The sequence below is a fragment of the Phascolarctos cinereus genome, unplaced genomic scaffold, assembly GCF_003287225.1.
Source record: "Phascolarctos cinereus isolate Bilbo 61053 unplaced genomic scaffold, phaCin_HiC Scaffold_2;HRSCAF=192, whole genome shotgun sequence".
NCBI classification, from domain to species: Eukaryota; Metazoa; Chordata; class Mammalia; order Diprotodontia; family Phascolarctidae; genus Phascolarctos; species Phascolarctos cinereus.
In genome coordinates this window covers 149,361,810-149,380,122 of record NW_027555625.1, presented here as the reverse complement: position 1 = coordinate 149,380,122, position 18,313 = coordinate 149,361,810, and the positions used below count along the sequence as shown (strand labels likewise).

Sequence of the window (18,313 nt, the reverse complement as noted above, 5' to 3'; positions counted from 1 at the left end):
AGCTACCTAAAGTCCTCCTCCATACCTGAGAATACATAATAATAATATAATAATGAAAAATGCTTTAAGATTTGCAAAGCACTTTTCCTTAAAAAAAAAATCTCTGTGAGATAGGTAGAACAAGTATTATCCCCATGTTAGAGAAAACAAACAGGCTAATAACATAGCTTATGTCTTAAGGTGGAATTCAAACCCAAGTCTCCCAGACTCAAGATCTAGGATTCTTTCATCTATGCCATGGAATCAAACATGGAGGATTATTGTGTAAAATACATTTACTTTATGTTTTAGCTTTTTAAAATTTATATATAGCCTTTAAAATTCTGAACTTAGACATCAAATAAAATGAGCATTTCTATATACAAAGTAGAAGAGAAAAAAATATTGTGATGGGAAACTGCAAATCTCTGGTATGTACAACTTTCCATTGTAAATGGAAATCCATTGACTTTAGAAGGAAGTCAAATGAGGCACAAGTAGAATATTTGATAGGTCTTCTGAAAAGATATCAAAAGTAGGGAAAATATATACAGTATCCCTGGATATCAGTAAGACCTTTGACAAAGTCTTATAACATTCTTCAATTATATAAACTGTTCAGTTCTTTATAAAGTAGCTTGGATTTTTAAAGCCTTCTTCTCTTGAGAATTTTTGCCATTGAGTTAAATGCATTTTATTAAGTTTGTAGATAACAATTGTTAATTTGTTAACTGTCAGAATAAGAATCTAAAAAGGTATCTTCCAATTCCAAAATTGTTTTGATTTAGTGATTACAAGTATAATCATATGCATATTTGTATGTAAAACTAGTGTCTTTGAATGTGTGAATGGTTATCAAGATCTTCACTCGGGAGGTTGGTCATGGGATATTAGCATTGAAAGGCACCTCAGAAGCCATTTAAGTCTAACCTGTGTACAAACAAAAAATGTCATACTTAGCAAGCAAGGGGTTAGCTAACCTTTCCTTAAAGATTTCCAGGGAGAGGAAAATCCTGTTTACTGAGGCAGTCAATTCCACTTTGGGATACCTCCAAATGTTAGACAGTTTTCCTGACATCAAACTTAAGTGTGCTTCTTTGTGACTTATACTTTTTCCTAGTTCTACATTCTTGTGACAAGCAGAGAACAGAAGTATAATCCCTTTTCCACATAATAGCCCTTGAATTACTTGACACCATCTTCATGTACCCTTTTCTTATCCAGGTTAAAGATCCTATTTCTTTAACTGACCCTCTTATGATATATTCTTGAGGTCCCTCACCATCCTAATTTCCCTCCTGTAGACATCCTAACTTAATATTCTTCTTAAAACATGACATTCTGAACTGAATGCAATACTTCAGATGCCTGACAAGAGCAGAATATCTGACAAGAACAAGGCTATCACAACATTGTTTCTGGATCCTCTGCCTCTCTTACTGCAGTCTAAAATCGCTTCGGCTTTTTTGGCTGTCATATCACACTATTGACTTAATCTCCATTTCATACTGCTTGCTTTTTTTTTTTAAATGTATGATAAATCCTACATATTACTTTCAAAACTATCCCACTTGTCAGAACTTCCTTCTGTTCCCTTCTGTGCATTTAAGAGATTTTTTTCCCCCCCAGTGGCCCTTTTTCCAGGGGCATGCTAATATTAGCCTCTTTACCTCATCACCAATTAAAAATTGAATGAAAGAAAGGGCAAAAAAGACCCTCATAATAAATGAGCGTAGTCAAGCAGAGTGAATCCTTACAGTGGTCATATCCAAAAATGTATGTGTCTCTTTTTACACATTGAGTCCATTGCCATTATCAGGAGTTGGCAATCCTCTGTGTACGTTACTGGTCAGTGCATTGATTAGAGTTCTTAAGTCTTTCAACACTGTTTTTCTTTATAGTGTTGCTGTCCTAGTATAAATTGTTCTAGTTCTGCTCACTTCACTTTGCATCAATTAATGCTACCAATAATTTTCTGAAATAGTATCTTCCAGTATTTCTTAGGGTATAATACTAGTCCATTACATTTATATACCAATTTGTTAAGCCATTCCAAAATTTTCTAAGAGGCAGTCTAAGGCATCCCCTTAGATTCTTTCTTTTTTTTTTTCCTCTGAATTCTCCCTTCAGGAGTCAGAAACTTTGTTTTATTTGTAAAACTTCTTTCCCTGACATTATCATTTTTCTTAATCTCCTCCCTCCCCCATCCCCATTTATTTCCCTGTATTGAGTTTGGTGTATTTTCACACCAAATCATTTTGCACGTTCAGCCCTTCTTTGTCTTTTTCACGTAAGAGTAAGGTTCTTCTGATGCTCACTCTTCCCGCCTCCTCCATTTAGTATGTCCTTCTTCTCCCACATGCTAATTATGAAAAATATCAAGTTTCTTCCTCCTTTCTACACTTTTAACCATTAACCATCTCTTTTCCCTCTTCAGACTTTCAGAACAGAAACAATCTATTCCAGGGTCCTCTGTTTAGCTCCCTCAGTACCCTTCGAAGATAGCATTCTGAAGTGATGCTTGATTATTCTATAAATGTTGACCCTATGTCATCTTACGCCTATTTCTAATTGCTCAAATAAATTTACCTTTATAGATTTCTCTTGACTTTTGTGTTTGCATTTCAAAGTCCCTGCTTATTTCTGGTCTTTTCATGAGAAATGCTTTGAAAGCCCTCTGATGTATTGAAGGTCCATTTTTCCTGCTGTGGGATTATACTCAGCTTTGCAGAATAATTTATTCCTGGTTGTAAGCATATTATTTTTTACCTTTGAAGATATTGTATGCCAAAATCTTATCTCATTTAGTAAAAGCTAATTGTCTTGTGTGAGCCTGACTGTACTTCATTCATACATGAACTCTTTCTTTCTGGATGCTTGCAATATTTTTTCCTTGACATAGAAACTCTGGATGTTGGCCATGACATCCCTTAGAGATTGTTTCAAGAGGTAATTTATAGATTCTTTATTTTTTGAAATACAATATCCACTATTTTTAAGTCATGATTTTCAGAGAATACGATGATTTTTAAATTATTTCTCCTTAAACTATTTTCCATGTTGTTTTTATATTACCTAACTTATATTTTCTTCTGTTTTGTTTTTATTTATTTATTTAATTAATTGGTTTCCAGCAATCACTTCCACAGGATCCCTCCTCCCATCCCATGATGACATGCATTCTGATTACCTCTATCCCCAATCACATTGGCTCCTCCTTTTATCACACTCCTGCCCCCCCCATCCCCTTCCCCTACTATTTTCCTGTAGGGTAAGATAGATTTCTATACCCCATTGCCTGTGTACCTTATTTCCCAGTTGCATGTAAAAAAATAATTTTTAACATTCGTTTTTAAAACTTGGAGTTCTAAATTCTCTCCCTCCTTCTCCATCCACCCTTATTTAGAAGGCAAGCAATTTGATATAGGTTATACATGTGTAGTCATGAAAATAGTCATGTTATCAGATGCGTGTTATGTATTTCCCTCTATCCTGTCCTGCCCCCGCCTTTTTCTATTCTCTCCTTTGACCCTGTTCCTCTTCAAGAGTGTTTGCTTCTGATTACTCCCTCCCCCAATCTGCCCTCCTTTCTATCATCCCTCCCTTTCTTATCGCCTTACCCCTTATTTTCCTGTAGGGTAAGATACCCAGTTGAGTGTGTACATTGTTTCCTCTTCAAGCCAAATTAGGTGAGAGTAAGATTCACTCATTCCCTCTCACCTCTCCCCTCTTCCCCTCCACTGTAAAAGCTTTTACTTGCCTCTTTTATGTGAGATAATTTACCCCATTCTACCTCTCCTTTCTCCTTCTCCCAGTACATTCCTCCCTCACCCCTTAATTTTGTTTTTTAGATATCATCCCTTCATATTCAACGCATCCTGTGCCCTCTCTCTCTTTCCTGTTTACTTTTTTATACTTCTCTTGAATCTTGTATTTGAAAGTTAGTTTTTCTGTTTAGCTCTAGCTTCTCAGGAATGCGTTAAATTCTTCTGTGTCATTGAATGTCAATCCTCCCCCCCCCATTGATTTCACTCAGTTTTGCTGGGTAGATGATTCTTGGTTTATTATAATAATAATAATAATAATAATAATAATATATAATCAAATATTTAATTTAACTTAATAATTAAATGATCCTTTGACCTTCAGAATATTATATTCCAACCCTCCAGTCTCTTAATGTAGAAGCTGCTAAATTTTGTGCTATCCTGATTGTGTTTCCACGGTACATGAATTGTGTCTTTCTGGCTGCTTGCAATATTTTCTCCTTGACCTGGGAACTCTGGAATTTGGCTATAGTATTCCTGGGCATTTTTCTTTTTGGGATCTCTTTCAAGAAGTGATTTGTGATTCTTCCAGTTTCTAATTTACCCTCTGGTTTGAGAATATCAGGGCAGTTTTCCTTGATAACTTTTTGAAAGATGATGTCTAGGCTACTTTTTTGATCATGGCATTCAGATATTCCAATAATTTTTTAAATTATCTCTTCTGGATCTATTTTCTAGGTCAGTTGTTTTTCCATTGAGATATTTCACATTGTCTTCTATTTTTTCATTCTTTTGGTTTTGTTTTGTAATTTCCTGATTTCTCATAAAGTCATTAGCTTCCATTTGCTCCATTCTAATTTTTAAGGAATTATTTTCTTCAGTGAGCTTTTGGCCCCCTTTTTTCCATTCGGTCAATTCTGCTTTTTAAGGTGGTCTTCTCCTCATCGGCTTTTTAGACTTCTTTTACTGTTTGATCTAGTCTATTTTTTAAGGTGTTATTTTCTTTACTATTTTTTTGGGTCTCCTTTAGCAAGCTGTTGACTTGTTTTTCATGGTTTTCTTTCATCACTGTCATTTATCTTCCCAGTTTTCCTCTGCTTCTCTTACTTGATTTTCAGAATCTTTTTTGAGCTCTTCCATGACCTGAGACCAATTCATACTTTTCTTGGAGGCTTTAGATGTAGGAGGTTTGAAGTTGTTGTCTTCTTCTGAGAGTATGTTTTGACCTTTCTTGTCACCAAAGTGAGATTCTGTAGTCTGAGTTTTTCCCCCCACTGTTTGCTCATTTTCCCAGCCAATTACTTGACTTTTTAACTCTTTGTTAACATAGTGCTACTGTCTCAAGCTTCAGAGGTTTTGTGCAGCTATTTTCAGAGATACTTCTGGAGACCTGTAAGTTTTCAGTTCTTCCAAGGTGGTATGATCTGAAGAGAAGTGTTTACTCTTCTCGTGGCCTGTGCTGTGGTCTGTGAGTGACCATAAGCACTCTTTTCTGCCCTGGTACTGTGAGAAGGGTTCCTTTTCCAGTGCTGCCACAAGCTCTGGTATGCCAGTACTCCTCCTCATTCCAGGACTGCAACCCAGATCCAAGTATAGGCAAAGCAACAGAATCCTGCTTCAGTGCCAGCAAAGAGTTCCCTGTAATCTCCTTCTGATCAGTTGTTTGATCCCCTTACTGTCTGTTTGCTGAGAGCTCCAGAAGCAGCCACCACTGCTGGTGGGCTGGGGCTGGGGCCGGATCACGTTCCTCTCTCACCCAGGTCCAACAGACATTTCCTACTGACTTTCTAGATTGTCTTTGGTGTTTGTGGGTTGAGAAATCTGGAAACCACCACAGCTGCCAGTGATTTTAGTCCCCTGAGGCCTGCCAGGGCCCAGACTGTGCACCTGTCCCAGCCCTGCACAACAGACCTTTCCTGTTGACCATCCAGGTTATCTTGAGCTGGAAATTTATTTCACTCTATCTTTTTGTGGGTTCTGCTGCTCTAGAATTTTTTAGAGTCATTCTCACATGTATTTGGAGGGTTTTAGGGGAGAGCTCAAGCAAGTTCCTGCTTTTACTCTGCCAGCTTGACTCTGCCCCCTTTTTTCTATTTTCAGTCTCCATTTTGTTCTGTTATTTCTTGCTGTCTCATAGACTCATTAATTTCCATTTGATCTGTTCTAGTAGTCATAGAGTCCCTTTCTTATGTGAAGTTGACTGCTTTCTCTTCTAAGCTATTTATTCTCTTTCCAGTTTTTTTGACCAGCATGTTTATTCCTTTTTAAAAAAAAAAATTTTATTATAGGTGTAGAAATGTAATCTTTTTGGAAAATTAATGTGTTTCCTTTTGAGTTTCTACTTGTATTTGTTATGGAGTTAACTCTTCTTCTTTTGGAGCATCTTTAGATTTGCAGCAGTTTTTGGCATGATATTTTCTTTGATCTCTCTAGCTTTAATTCCTGAATTAGGGCTGTATGTGAGAGCCAGGTTCTGTCCCTTTCTATACTTTTGGGTGGTATCATTGCCCCTGTTTAGTCTTATCCTGGCTTCCCTGGGTTCCTGTGCTGACCTCTCCTTCCCAGGGTTAGCCCACTTTCTGTTATGGTCTTTAAGGTTTAAAGCACTGAGTCTTCCAGACAGTCTGTGGTATCTCAGAAGCCTCCAGGTTTAGGCTGTCCAGTTTGAGCATTGTGGCACCATGCTGATTGTTGCAGTTCCAAGGAGCTGCAGCAATCCCCACTTTCAGGTTTTCTGACCTCAGTATCTATGGCTATTTCTAGTCAAGCTGGGAAGTTGCCTTTTTCTTGTGCTGGCAGCCCCCTTTCCTATTGCTGTTGCCCTCAGGCTTCTGGACCTCTAATATGGTTCTGGGGTGGGGTAGAAGTCACTTAGTATCATTTCCTCTTGGATTTCTTTTTCATTATTCAGTTTATTGTGAACTTCAGGGATTTGGGTGGTAAAGGTTTATGGGAGTTAGGACTGCATTCAGGGAGTCACCATGGCTAGAAGTTCCCACCTTGTATTTGTACATTTTAATTTTTTTTAACCCAAGACTAATACTTTATTTACTTTCCCTTAATAAGTTACTTATTGACAAGTAGCTTAATATAGTATTTAAGTGAACTGAAATGAAGTATCAGTACTTTGTGTTTAAAACTCAGTTCATAAGTCAAATTTATAAGAATACAAGTCATTCCTCAGTTGATAAATGGTCAAAGGATATGAACAGGCACTTTTCAAATAAAGAAACTAAAGCTATCTATAGTCATGTGAAAAAATGCTCTAAATCACTATTGGTTAGAGAAATGCAAATCAAAACAACTCTGAGGTACCATATCACACCTATCAGATTGGCCAACATGACAAAACAGGAAAATGATAAATGTTGGAGAAGATGTGGAAAAATTGAAACACTAATGCATTGTTGGTGGAGTTGTGAACTGATCCAACCATTCTGGAGAGCAATTTGGAACTATGCCCAAAGGGCTATAAAAATGTGCATACCCTTTGACCCAGTAGTACCACTTCTAGGGCTATATCTCAAAGAGATCATAAAAATGGGAAAAGGACTCATTTGTACAAAAATATTTGTAGCACCTCTTTCTGTGGTGGCAAAAAATTGGAAATTGAGGGGATGTCCATTGATTGGGGAATGGCTGAACAAGTTGTGGTATATGAATGTAATGGAATACTATCGTGCTATAAGAAATAATGAGCAAGTGGACTTCAGAAAAACCTGGAAAGATTTGCATGGACTGATGCTGAGTAAAGTGAGCAGAACCAGGAGAATGTTGTATACAGTAATAGCCATGTTGTGCAATGACTAACGTTGACAGACTTAGCTCTTCTCAGCAATGCAAGGAGCTAATACAGCTCCAAAAGTCTCATGATGGAAAATGCTGTCCACATCCAGAGAAAGAACAATGGAGTTTGAATGCAGATTGAAGCATAGTGTTTGCTCTTTTTTTTTCTGCTGTTTTGTTTTGTTTCTTCTTTCTTATGGTTCCCCCTATTGGTTGTAATTCTTCTTTACAATATGACTAATGTGAAAATATGTTTAATATGAATGTATATGTAGAGCCTGTATCAGATTGTATGCCATCTTGGGGAGGGAGGCGAGGAGGAGGAGAAGAAAATTTAAAACTCAAAAGCTTGTAAAAGTGAATATTGAAAACTAAAAATAAATTAATTTTTCAAAAAAGGAGGGAAAAAAAGCTCAGTTCAAATACCAATTCACATATAGACTTTCCTGATGTCCCTAGCTGCTTTTGCCTCCTCATGCCCTCCTCTGTCCCCCAGCTCCAAGTCATCTTATATTTTCATGTGCATTTTATATATATCTGCTGTGTATACCTGACTCCAGGCCCAGTGCTGTATCCACTGTACCACCTAGCTTCCCCACTCTAGAGTCAATATATCCCATTGTGTATCTTAATTAGCTAATTTACTTTGTTTTATTTTTTCTTTTACAGCTGGAGGTGATGTGTGCCTGCATTCCTATCTAAGTGGCCAGCCCACAGAAGAATCTCACCTAAGCATGTTGGCATGCTTCTTGATTTATCATTCTGTTCCTACCCCAGGGCAGCTGTCTGCTGGAGGATTAGAAGGTAATTGTGCGTCTACTTTCTGTGTACAATTGTTGAGTCATAGATCGAGTGTTGGAAGGTACCTTAGAGGCACAGCCCCTCCTCATTTTGTGAATGAGAATGCTGAGTTCCACGGAGATTAAATGCCTTACCCAAGATCACACAGGCAATCAGCAACAGAGGTAGAATTTGAACCAAAGTGCTTCAACTTCAGAGGGGCTTTTTTCCAATTCATTTTTCTCTTTGCCTCACTCTGTCACTGTTTTTTGAGGAGGGAAACCCAAATTTTTCACTCAGCCAAAGAATGGTCTTCATTTTCCTCGTTTGAGATTTTTTGGATTATTTCTGGGTCATTCCATGTTTGACAGTCTCATTTTGAAATGGATGATAATAGTATTTTAGTTTTAGTTTACCTGCTTATTATGTATATTCCTTATAAAAAGGCAGAACTCTGTGTGTGTGTGTGTGTGTGTGTTTGGTGTGTGGGTGTAAAAATGTAATATCATTCAATTCTGAAACACAAATTAATTACCTCACATAAATATATTTTATTTATTTCGTTAAATATTTCTCAATTACATGTAAAAAAATTTAACAATTTTTTTTAAATTTGGAGTTCCAAATTCTCTTCCTTCCTCCCATCCTGCCCCACCTTGAGAAGGCAAGCGATTTTAGATCAGTTATACATGTGAATTCATGCAAAACTTATTTCTATATTAGTTACATTGCAAAAGAAAACTGATCAAAAAATAACATAAGAAAAATAAAGTTTTAAAAAAGTATGCTTCAGTATGCATTCAGAGTTCATCAGTTCTCTTTCTGGAGGTGGATAGCATTTTTCATCCTGGGTCCTTTGGAATTTTCTTGGATCACTGTATTGATTAGAGTAGCTGAGTCTTTCATAGTTGATCATCTTCACAATATTGTTACTGTATACAGTGTTCTCCTGGTTCTGCTCACTTCACTCAGTATTTGTTCATGTAAATCTTTCCAGGTTTTTCTGAAATCTGCCTGTTCATCATTTCTTGTAGAACAATAGTATTCCATTACATTAATATATCCACAACTTGTTCAGCCATTCCTCAGTTGATGGGCATCTCCTCAATTTCCACTTCTTTGCCACCATTGAAAGAGCTACTATAAATATTGTGCAGATAGGTCCTCTACCCTTTTCTTTGATCTCTTTGGGATACAGATCTAATAAGGGTGATGCTAGGTCAAAGGGTAGGAACAGTTTGTAGCTCTTTGAACATGGTTTCAGATTGTTCTTCAGAATGGTTGGACTAGTTTACAACTCTACTAATGGTGCATTGAGTGTCGCAGTTTTTTCATGTTTACTCCAGCATTTGTTATTTTCCTGTTCAGTCATGTTAGCACATCTGATAGGTATGCGGTGGTGTCTGAGAGCTTCATTCATTTATTTATTTATTTTTAGTTTTCAACGTTCACTTTTATAAGATTTTGAGTTCCAAATTTTTCTCCCCTCCCCCTTCCCCAAGATGGCATACAATCAGATATAGGCTATATATGTACAATCATATTAAACATATTTCCACTTTAGTCATGTTGTGAAAGAAGAATCTGAACAAAAGGGAAAAACCACAAGACAGAAAAGAACAAAAAAAGAGAGAAAATAGTACGATTCGATCTGGATTCATACTCCTATGGAGTTCTTTTCTTTCTTCTGAAAACTGCTTATATACTTTGACCATTTAAAGGGGGGGAGTGGCTTTTATTTTTATAAATCTTACTCAGTTCCCTATATATTTGAGAAATGAGGTCTTTATCAGTGAAACTTGCTATAAACAATTTTTCCCCCAATTTCCTGTTTTTCTTCTAATTTTGGCTACCTTAGTTTTGTTTGTGCAAAAGCTTTTTAATTTCATGTAATCAGAACTGTCCAATATACTTCCCATGATCCTCTCTATCTCTTGTTTGGTCATAAATTCTTCCCTCATCCATAGATCTGACAGATACACATTTCCTTGCTTCCCGGGTTTACTTACATCAGCCTTTATGTCTTAAATAACTTATTCATTTTAACAAACTGCTTTCCAGTTTTCCCAGCAATTTTTGCCAGATTTTGAGTTCTTACCCCAATCATTTGGTTCTTTGGGTTTATCAAACATTAGATTGCTATGATCATTTACTACTGTGTGTTACGTACGTAATCTGTGCCACTGATCCACCACTCTGTTTCTTAGCCAGTACCAGATTGTTTTGATGATTACTGCTTTGTAATAGGCTACCTTCCTTCACAATTTTTTGGATTGCCTTTATATTCTTGACCTTTTGTTCTTCGAGATGAATTTCATTCTTATTTTTTCTAGATATACAAAATAATTCTTTGGTAGTTGGATTGGCATGACACTGAATAAGTGAATTAATTTAGGTAGACTTCTCATTTTTATTATATTGGTTTGGTATACCTATGAGCAATTAATGTTTTTACAGTTGTTTAGATCTCTTTGTTTGTGTGAAAAGTGTTTTGTAATTGTGTTCATATAATCCCTGGGTTTATTTTGGCAGATAGACTCCCAAGTATTTTATGTTGTTTGCAGTTATTTTAAATGGAATTTCTCCTTCTGTCTCTTGCTATTGGGTTTTGTTGGTAGTTTATAGAAATGTTAATGATTTATGTGGATTTATTTTCTATCCTGCAATTTTGCTGGAGTTGTTAATTGTTTCAACTATTTTTTTAGTTTATCTTCTAGGGTTCTTTAAGTATACCATTATATCATCTACAGAGTGATAGTTTTGTTTCCTCATTGCCTATTTTTATTCCTTCAATTTCTTTTTTCTTGTCTTATTGCTGTAGCTAGCATTGCTAGTACCACAATTCCATATCCAACCAAGTCTTGTTAATTCTACTTCCACAACATATGTCTCATGCATCTGCTGTTATCTAATTGCGTAGTCATTACTTCTTGCCTGGATATTGCAACAGCTCTTAACTGGACTCCCAGACTCTAGTCTCTCCTTTCTCCAATCTCAAATCAAGTGGGAGGTGAGATACTCTGGGGGTAGGAGATGAGAATGTGACAGTGACAAAGATCAGGAGAAAGTAGTGTAATTATATGACATGAACTTAAAGGAGAGGGACTGAATGATGGAGGTATATATTTGGAAATGGTTCCATTAGTGTCTGTGTGTGGAATCTGATGTTCTGATGTGGTGGGCACTTTTACTAATTCTTAAATAGTGTGAACTGCAAGTTCTGAGGTATTCCTAGTTGTAAATAAGTCCTATACTGATTTTAAGACCTCTGCTTTGACCTAGATATTAATACAAGTTTTTTCTTTCTCTGAAATTTTCATTTTTCTTGGAAGAATCACATGTAACTGAAAATTCTGAGAACTAGGCTGTTGTGAGTAATATGCTAAATTTTCACAAGAAAATTATGGTAATTCAGTTTCACTATTCAGAACAACAATTGGGTCAAATACAAGAAAATTTATTACTGTTATTCCATTCAAAATGATTAATTTCAAAATAAAAGAAACACCTACTCAGTACAGGGTGATATGGAGAGCACTTATGAAATATAGTAGCGTTTTCTCTTCAGTAGGACAGTGGTTGGAAAACGTACAGAGTAGCCAAAGTGGAATATAAAATGTGGAATTAAACTGGAAAAATGCTTTTTGCTATTTGACTAGAAACTTTCTGGATGTACCAGAGTTCATTCAGTCAGCAAACATTTAATAAATGCCTACAGTATCCAATATACACAGAATGGAAAGAATTTTTATTCTTTTATTTCATTCTGGTGGGTATTTATCATCTTTTCTGTGCTAAGATTCTATACACGACAGGCATATTTGTTCTGTCAGGAAGGGCTGGAAAAAATAATGCAAGGAACCAGAAAGAAAGAATTCATGTGCCAAGGAGCCACAGTCAGGATGCGTTAGCAGCCACCGCTCTAAAAGATCAGACAACTTGAAATACCATATTCTAGAAGGCAAAGATATAGGCTTACTAAATATATACTCTAGGGAAGGATGGATCTTTCATGCAAAAGAAGACTTATAAGCATTCCTGATGAAAAGACTAGAATTTGTAAAAACTTTGAAGTTCAAACACAGTAGTTAAGAGAAATATAAAAAAGTAAACATGACTGGACATTAATAAGATACTAAACAAAGATAAACTGCTTACATTCAAATATGGCAAGATAATAGATTTGTTCCATCTCAACTCTCAAGGCCTGGGAGTAGTTCTCTTAGGTGTTGATGATCTGGAGAAAAGAATGGAAAAAGAGGGGGAAGAGAAATAGTAACTGAGGAGCATGGGGGGTATATGAAGGGAAAGGAAGGTTAAGGAAAATTATCTCACTTAATTGGAGTGTGAAAGTGGACAGCTACACAAACAAGGAGAGAGAGGGTAGGGGAGTAGCTGGCACTTCATCCTCAATCTCATCTTAATTGGTCAAAGGAAAGAAAAATACACAGTTGTGTACAGAATAGTTTCACTAAACAAGGAAGTAGGAGGGAAATGAGATGAGGAGGAAATAAAGGGAGAGCACATTAACGGAGGGATCTGTACTAAACAAAATTAAAAATGTACAAAAATATTTAATGTTCTTTTTGAGGCATCAAAGAATGGGAATCTGAAAGGGTACTCATAAATTGGAGAATAGGTCAACGAATTAGAGTATATAAACATGATGAAACACTGTTGTACTGTAAGAAATGATGAAGGAAATCGTTTCAGAGAAACCTGCGGAAGACATGTAGAACTGGTGTGAAGTGAAGTGAACAGAGTTAGTGAAACAATTTGTACAACAGAGTTTTTTACCAGGTTGGTTACAGGATGAATGAATGAATGATAATAGGTTTTTTTTGCAGCTCATAAAGATTGACTACAAAGTTACAGAGCTGTTTTGATCTGTATTAGTAGGGGGAGTATTCATGCTGTGAACTCATGAGTCCTTGAAGTACTGAAGTAATTTAAGCATCAAAGAAAGAATATGTAGCAGTCTTTTATCTACTGCCTCATTTAAATGGGGAAGTTGACAGGTAAAGGTTTTGCTAAATGTATTAGGCACACTTCCCTTTTGCATAAATAGCTTGCAGAATGAAAATATTTATGTACATTTTCTGCACTTGATGATACCACGTAGTATTGTTTCACTTTATAAACATTTTCTTGAAAAGTAGTACATGTAAATAAAATTGTTATCTATGAACATATTAAAATGTTATGTGAGCTTTCTCTTTAAAGAAATTTCAGCATAAATTATTTTACAGAATGAGAATTTTTTTTATTATCACTTCCTAAGCTAACTTCCATGAAGTGTGAGTTGTTTCAGCATTGTGGAAAAACACCTGAATGATGAGTCAGATGACATGGGTTCTAATCCAGTCTCTACCACTTAAATAACTGCATGACTCTTGAAGTTGCTTTAGCCCTTTGGCCTCTGTTTTTCTCCTCTGTAAAAATAAGTGTTGGCTTAGGTGATCTCTAAGGTTCCTTCCAGCTCTAGCATTCTGTAATATGATATTGGTATATTGAGTTTTGTTATAAATCAAGGGGTGTGTGTGTGTGTATACATATTCATATTTTTTAACCTGTTTCCCTTTCTGTTTCATTAGGAAGCATGAGTTTTTCTGAGCTGCTTCTAAAATTCAAGCAACTGAAGATGCCAGTCCGAGCATTGCTGAGATTGGCTCCTTTGCTTCTTGGAAGTCCACAGTCAATGGTACTGTGATCACTGTAGTTAGCAGACATATCCTGGATATGAATTCTGCACAAAAGTGACCAAACATCAAAGCCTAAAGTATTGTTTGTAAGTTATGTAATAGAACTATGAAGGAAAATGAACTACACAGACATCAAATTGTATTTTAAAACAAATGTTTTCAATGTTACAGAGAGCTCTCAGTTGCTGTTAGAATATGTGAAAGTTAAATTAAAAATAACTTTACTTTTGTAAATAAAGTTTTTTGTTTTCAAAACTACCTCGTTAAGTATTTTAGTTTAGAAGTGGCTGTATGCTGACTAGACTGTATTTTTTAACTCTGGGGCAACCTCAAGTTCAGGAACTTAAGAAATATACCTCTGTCCCTCTCTCTGTAGCAGAAAAAAAATTGAGAATAGAGTTTAGCACTCTATGTAATTTTACATTAATCCAACCTTGTGCCAAGGTTCAAAAATCATTTTTGCTTAGCACCTAATCAAGTGAGGGAACAATTAGTCATAGAGTATTTAAAGGCATGCTTCAATGGAAGAAGGTCATTGATGATTCAAAACTGGCCAGCAGCAAGATTTAGGCTAGTTCTATGGTAAATTAGAATTGGAAAAATTCTGTCATGGGGATTCCAATGTCCTGGGTTTTCCTCTTTTTGTTTATTCTTCAGGCCCTCTGAGATACCAGTTTAATTTACATGTTTAATGTTCCCTTAGGAAAGTTAATCTCTAAAGTGCCATTCATCTTCTTGTGTCCATAGAAGCAACTAGCTCAAAGACCAAGGTAGTGAAGATGTTCCTATACCACTGACCAGTGTGACAAGTGCCTTAGTAACTGAGGCTTTCCCCTCTAGGTTGTGCTTGAGTTATAGGCCTTATACAGGAGCTGTCCTTCGTTTTCAGAGGATCCAGACATTTAGCTGCTGTATGAGATAAAAACAAGAAATCAAAACTTGGGCCCATCTTTCAGAGGAGTGTTTAAAATAAAAGTAGGCATTTAAGTTAGGGACACATACTGTAGCTGTTTTAATAAGGGCTATTTCATTAAATTACAGGAGTTTTAAAATGAAGAGATTGAAAGTTTCTCCTGCCCATTTCAATTTCTGTATTTGGTGGCAAAGGTATTTTCAAATGAGGGATAATGTGGAATAAATCAGCATCCACCCCTTAGGGGAGAAAAGAAGAAAACCAATGAACAAGACTTCTCAGTCTACTTTGCTGGATCCTTATCCAGGTTTCCCTTGTAACCAGGGATGTCCCCCAAGGCTCTGTCCTGGGTCTTCTTCACTCTATCCTCTTTCACTTGATGATTTTATCAGCTCCCATGGATTCAATTTCAGTGCAGATGATTCTCAGATCTATTTGTCCAGCCCTAACCTCTTTCCTGATTTCAGATCTCTAGCTGCCTATTCACAATCTTTATTTTACTCAACATGAACAAAACAACTCATTATCTTCATTTTATTGCATTGACTCAGCACAGTGAATAGAATGCTGGGCCTGGACTTAGGGAGACCCGAGTTCAAATCCAGTCTCAGGCATTTACTAGTTAGGTAACCCTGTATAACCAGGATGTTAATAGCACCTTTCTCAGAGGACTGTTGCAAGGATAAAATGAGTTAACTTGTAAAGTGCTTTGCAAACCACAGAGTACTATGTAAATGCTAGCTGTTAATTCCTTCATGAATCTTCCCTCTTTTACCACCTTTGGCTGTGGACCCCTGGGAAACTCACAAAGTGGATGCGTTGACCACCGGCTGTGATACTTGCAATTTCACTTCTGCCCCTTGGAGTCCTGAGACTCCCCAAGGACCCACAGCCTAGCTAACCAACATATACCAATGCAATGACATTGACCCAGCACCCTGCCTAAGCCGCCATCAACTCTGACATCCCTTCATCCCTGGGAGCCCTGCCCACCTGGCAACAGGGGCCCTAGGATCTCATCTCAGCCACCCCACATTCACTGCTCCCACAGACCCAGGAGCCACTTGGAGCCAAGCCAACCCAGCTGAGATGCGCTAGGGGCTTCCTAGCAGCTGCTCCAAGCTTCACCCACTGACAGCCTCTAGTCAGCAGTCCCAAGCTCTGCCTGCCTGTTGACAGCAACTCTGGGATCTTAAACTAGCAGCCGGACTGCAGGACCCCTGTCCTCACACTGGTCCCTCTGATGCAGCCAGCTTCCTTCACAGAGCCCTGAGCACTGGCCACCTGCCTTCACAGCTCCAGCACTCCTCTGCACCTGGATGCCCTCTCAACCTCATGATATAGACCCCAAGATCTTTTCATAGCAGGTCATACATCCACCCTAGAATAAACTCATCTCAGGATCCTTCCTCAAAGGCTTGCAGCGCCACCCATCCCTCTGAGACCCAGGCCCAAAATGTAGCTGGTACAAAGCACCCCTACTCACTGTCTGACTCATACCCAGGACACTGCCCTGACCCCACTGACCTCAGGAATACTTAGCAACTCAGGCCAGCCCAGATAACATGGGACCAGAGACTTCTCAGAAGACTTTGCCACCCTGCCGAGAACCACTTCCTCTTCTCTCCCCTTGCAGCACTGCTCACTCTCTGCCTCAGTCCTGTCCACTTTATGATAGATGGCATTCCATCTCCTGACTCTGTTTTCACTGGCTGACCCCACGCGTGAAACTCTCTCCCCATTCACCTCTGCCTCCTGGCTTCCCTGGCTTCCTTCAAGTTCCTGCTAAAGTTCCATCTTCTATAGGAACCCTTCCAGATGCTCCATAATCTTAGTTTCTAACCTTTGAGATTATCTCCAGTTTTATTCTTTATATATCTTGTTTCTACACAGTTGTTTGCAGGTCGTCTTCCTCCTTAGACCGTGAGTTCCTTGAGATGAAGAACTGTTTTTGTTTGTTTGTTTAGCCTTTCTTTGTATCCTGAGTGCTTACTTAGCACAATGTCAAACATAGTAAGCACTCAGTAAATGCTTGTTGACATGCCTTGACTTGATTCCCTTGAAAATGACTTCCCAACTTACCCCTTTTACTGGTGGTACAGAAAGTGCACTATCTCTGGTGAACTAGATACTAATGGGGTGTCCTACAGCTGAAGAATGATTGAACAAATTATGTTATATGAATATAATGCAATATTATTATGCTGTAAGAAATGACAAAAGAGTTTTAAAAAAGTAGGAACAATTTTATGAACTGATGCTGAGGAAAATGAGCAAAACCAGAAGAATGATTCACGTGGGATAACAACATTGTAAAGAAAATTGACTTTGAAGGACTTAAACAAATCTGATCGGGAAAATACAAATCATGACTCCAAATGACCAGTGATAATGAAGCATGCTATCTTCCTCCTGGACTCATGTAGAATAAGACATACATTTCCAAATATGGACAGTGTAGAATTTTGTTTTGCATGAGGTGCAAGGTTGTTGGTTTGTGTTTTTTTCTATTAGTGGGAGAGTAATAGGAAGAAGAAGCTAGGGAGAGGAGAGAAAGACAGAGAGAGAGAGAGAGAAGCCTTTTTTAAGTGCACAGAAGAGAGCAGAGGGAGGCCAGGATTAGACAAAGATAGCTTTAAAAGTTACACATGAAATATATTATTTTTAAAAAACAATATACATAATGGAGAATTACGGTTTCATGTACAATCCTCTTTAAATGGAAATGTCTGTTTTACTTGGTGTTTATTAAGTTCAGAATAAAAATTAATTTTAAAAATTTATAAAGTTGTAGTTAGTGTACAAATTATTGCTGTGGTTCTTCTAACTTCTTTCTTCATTGATTCAGATACGGCTTCTTTCTCCAAATCCATTCCTTTCATCATCGGTAACGTTCATCTGTGGTAACTCTCTCTCTATTTTCCATTGGTGGCTCTGTTTGGTTTCAACTCCGTGAAACATCAGTGTCTCCCCCAGGATACGCCGATCCCCTGAAATCTCATCACCATGCAGACTGGCACAGTTTTTGATACTCACCACTTTCTCAATTCGCTTAGCCTCCTCTCCTCTCAGACTGAAGGTCTAGAAGGTGGAACAATAAACTTGTCCCAGAGCATTCCCTTATAGAGGGCTCAGATCAGACTTTTTCAGGTAACTGTCCATGTTTCAGCAGCAGTTCTTCTTGGTTTCGACTCATTGAAGCCTTATGCCTCCTTGTTGTGTACCCCTGGTGGCTCCTCCCTTTTCAGGTCCTTTTTGTGTGTTGTCTTCCTCCCCATTAGATTGTAAATTACTTGAAGACAGGAACTGTCATTATCTTATTTGTACCTACAGGGCTCAGTACAGTGCTCGGCACATTAGTCGTTCAATTGTTTTCAGTTGTGTCT

At 37.5% G+C, this 18,313-nt stretch overlaps 1 protein-coding gene across 1 annotated transcript in view; it reads left to right on the top strand.

Annotated features, from left to right (window-relative positions):
- Nucleotides 1-14,269, top strand: part of ANAPC1 (anaphase promoting complex subunit 1) — a 159,857-nt gene extending 145,588 nt beyond the window's left edge. Inside the window, exons 47-48 of the mRNA XM_078149679.1 lie at nt 8,202-8,336; nt 13,907-14,269. Of these exons, the coding sequence (XP_078005805.1) occupies nt 8,202-8,336; nt 13,907-14,022 (251 nt within the window). The 3' untranslated portion in view covers nt 14,023-14,269. The remainder of the gene's footprint in view (nt 1-8,201; nt 8,337-13,906) is intronic.
- Nucleotides 14,270-18,313: the final 4,044 nt, after the last annotated feature.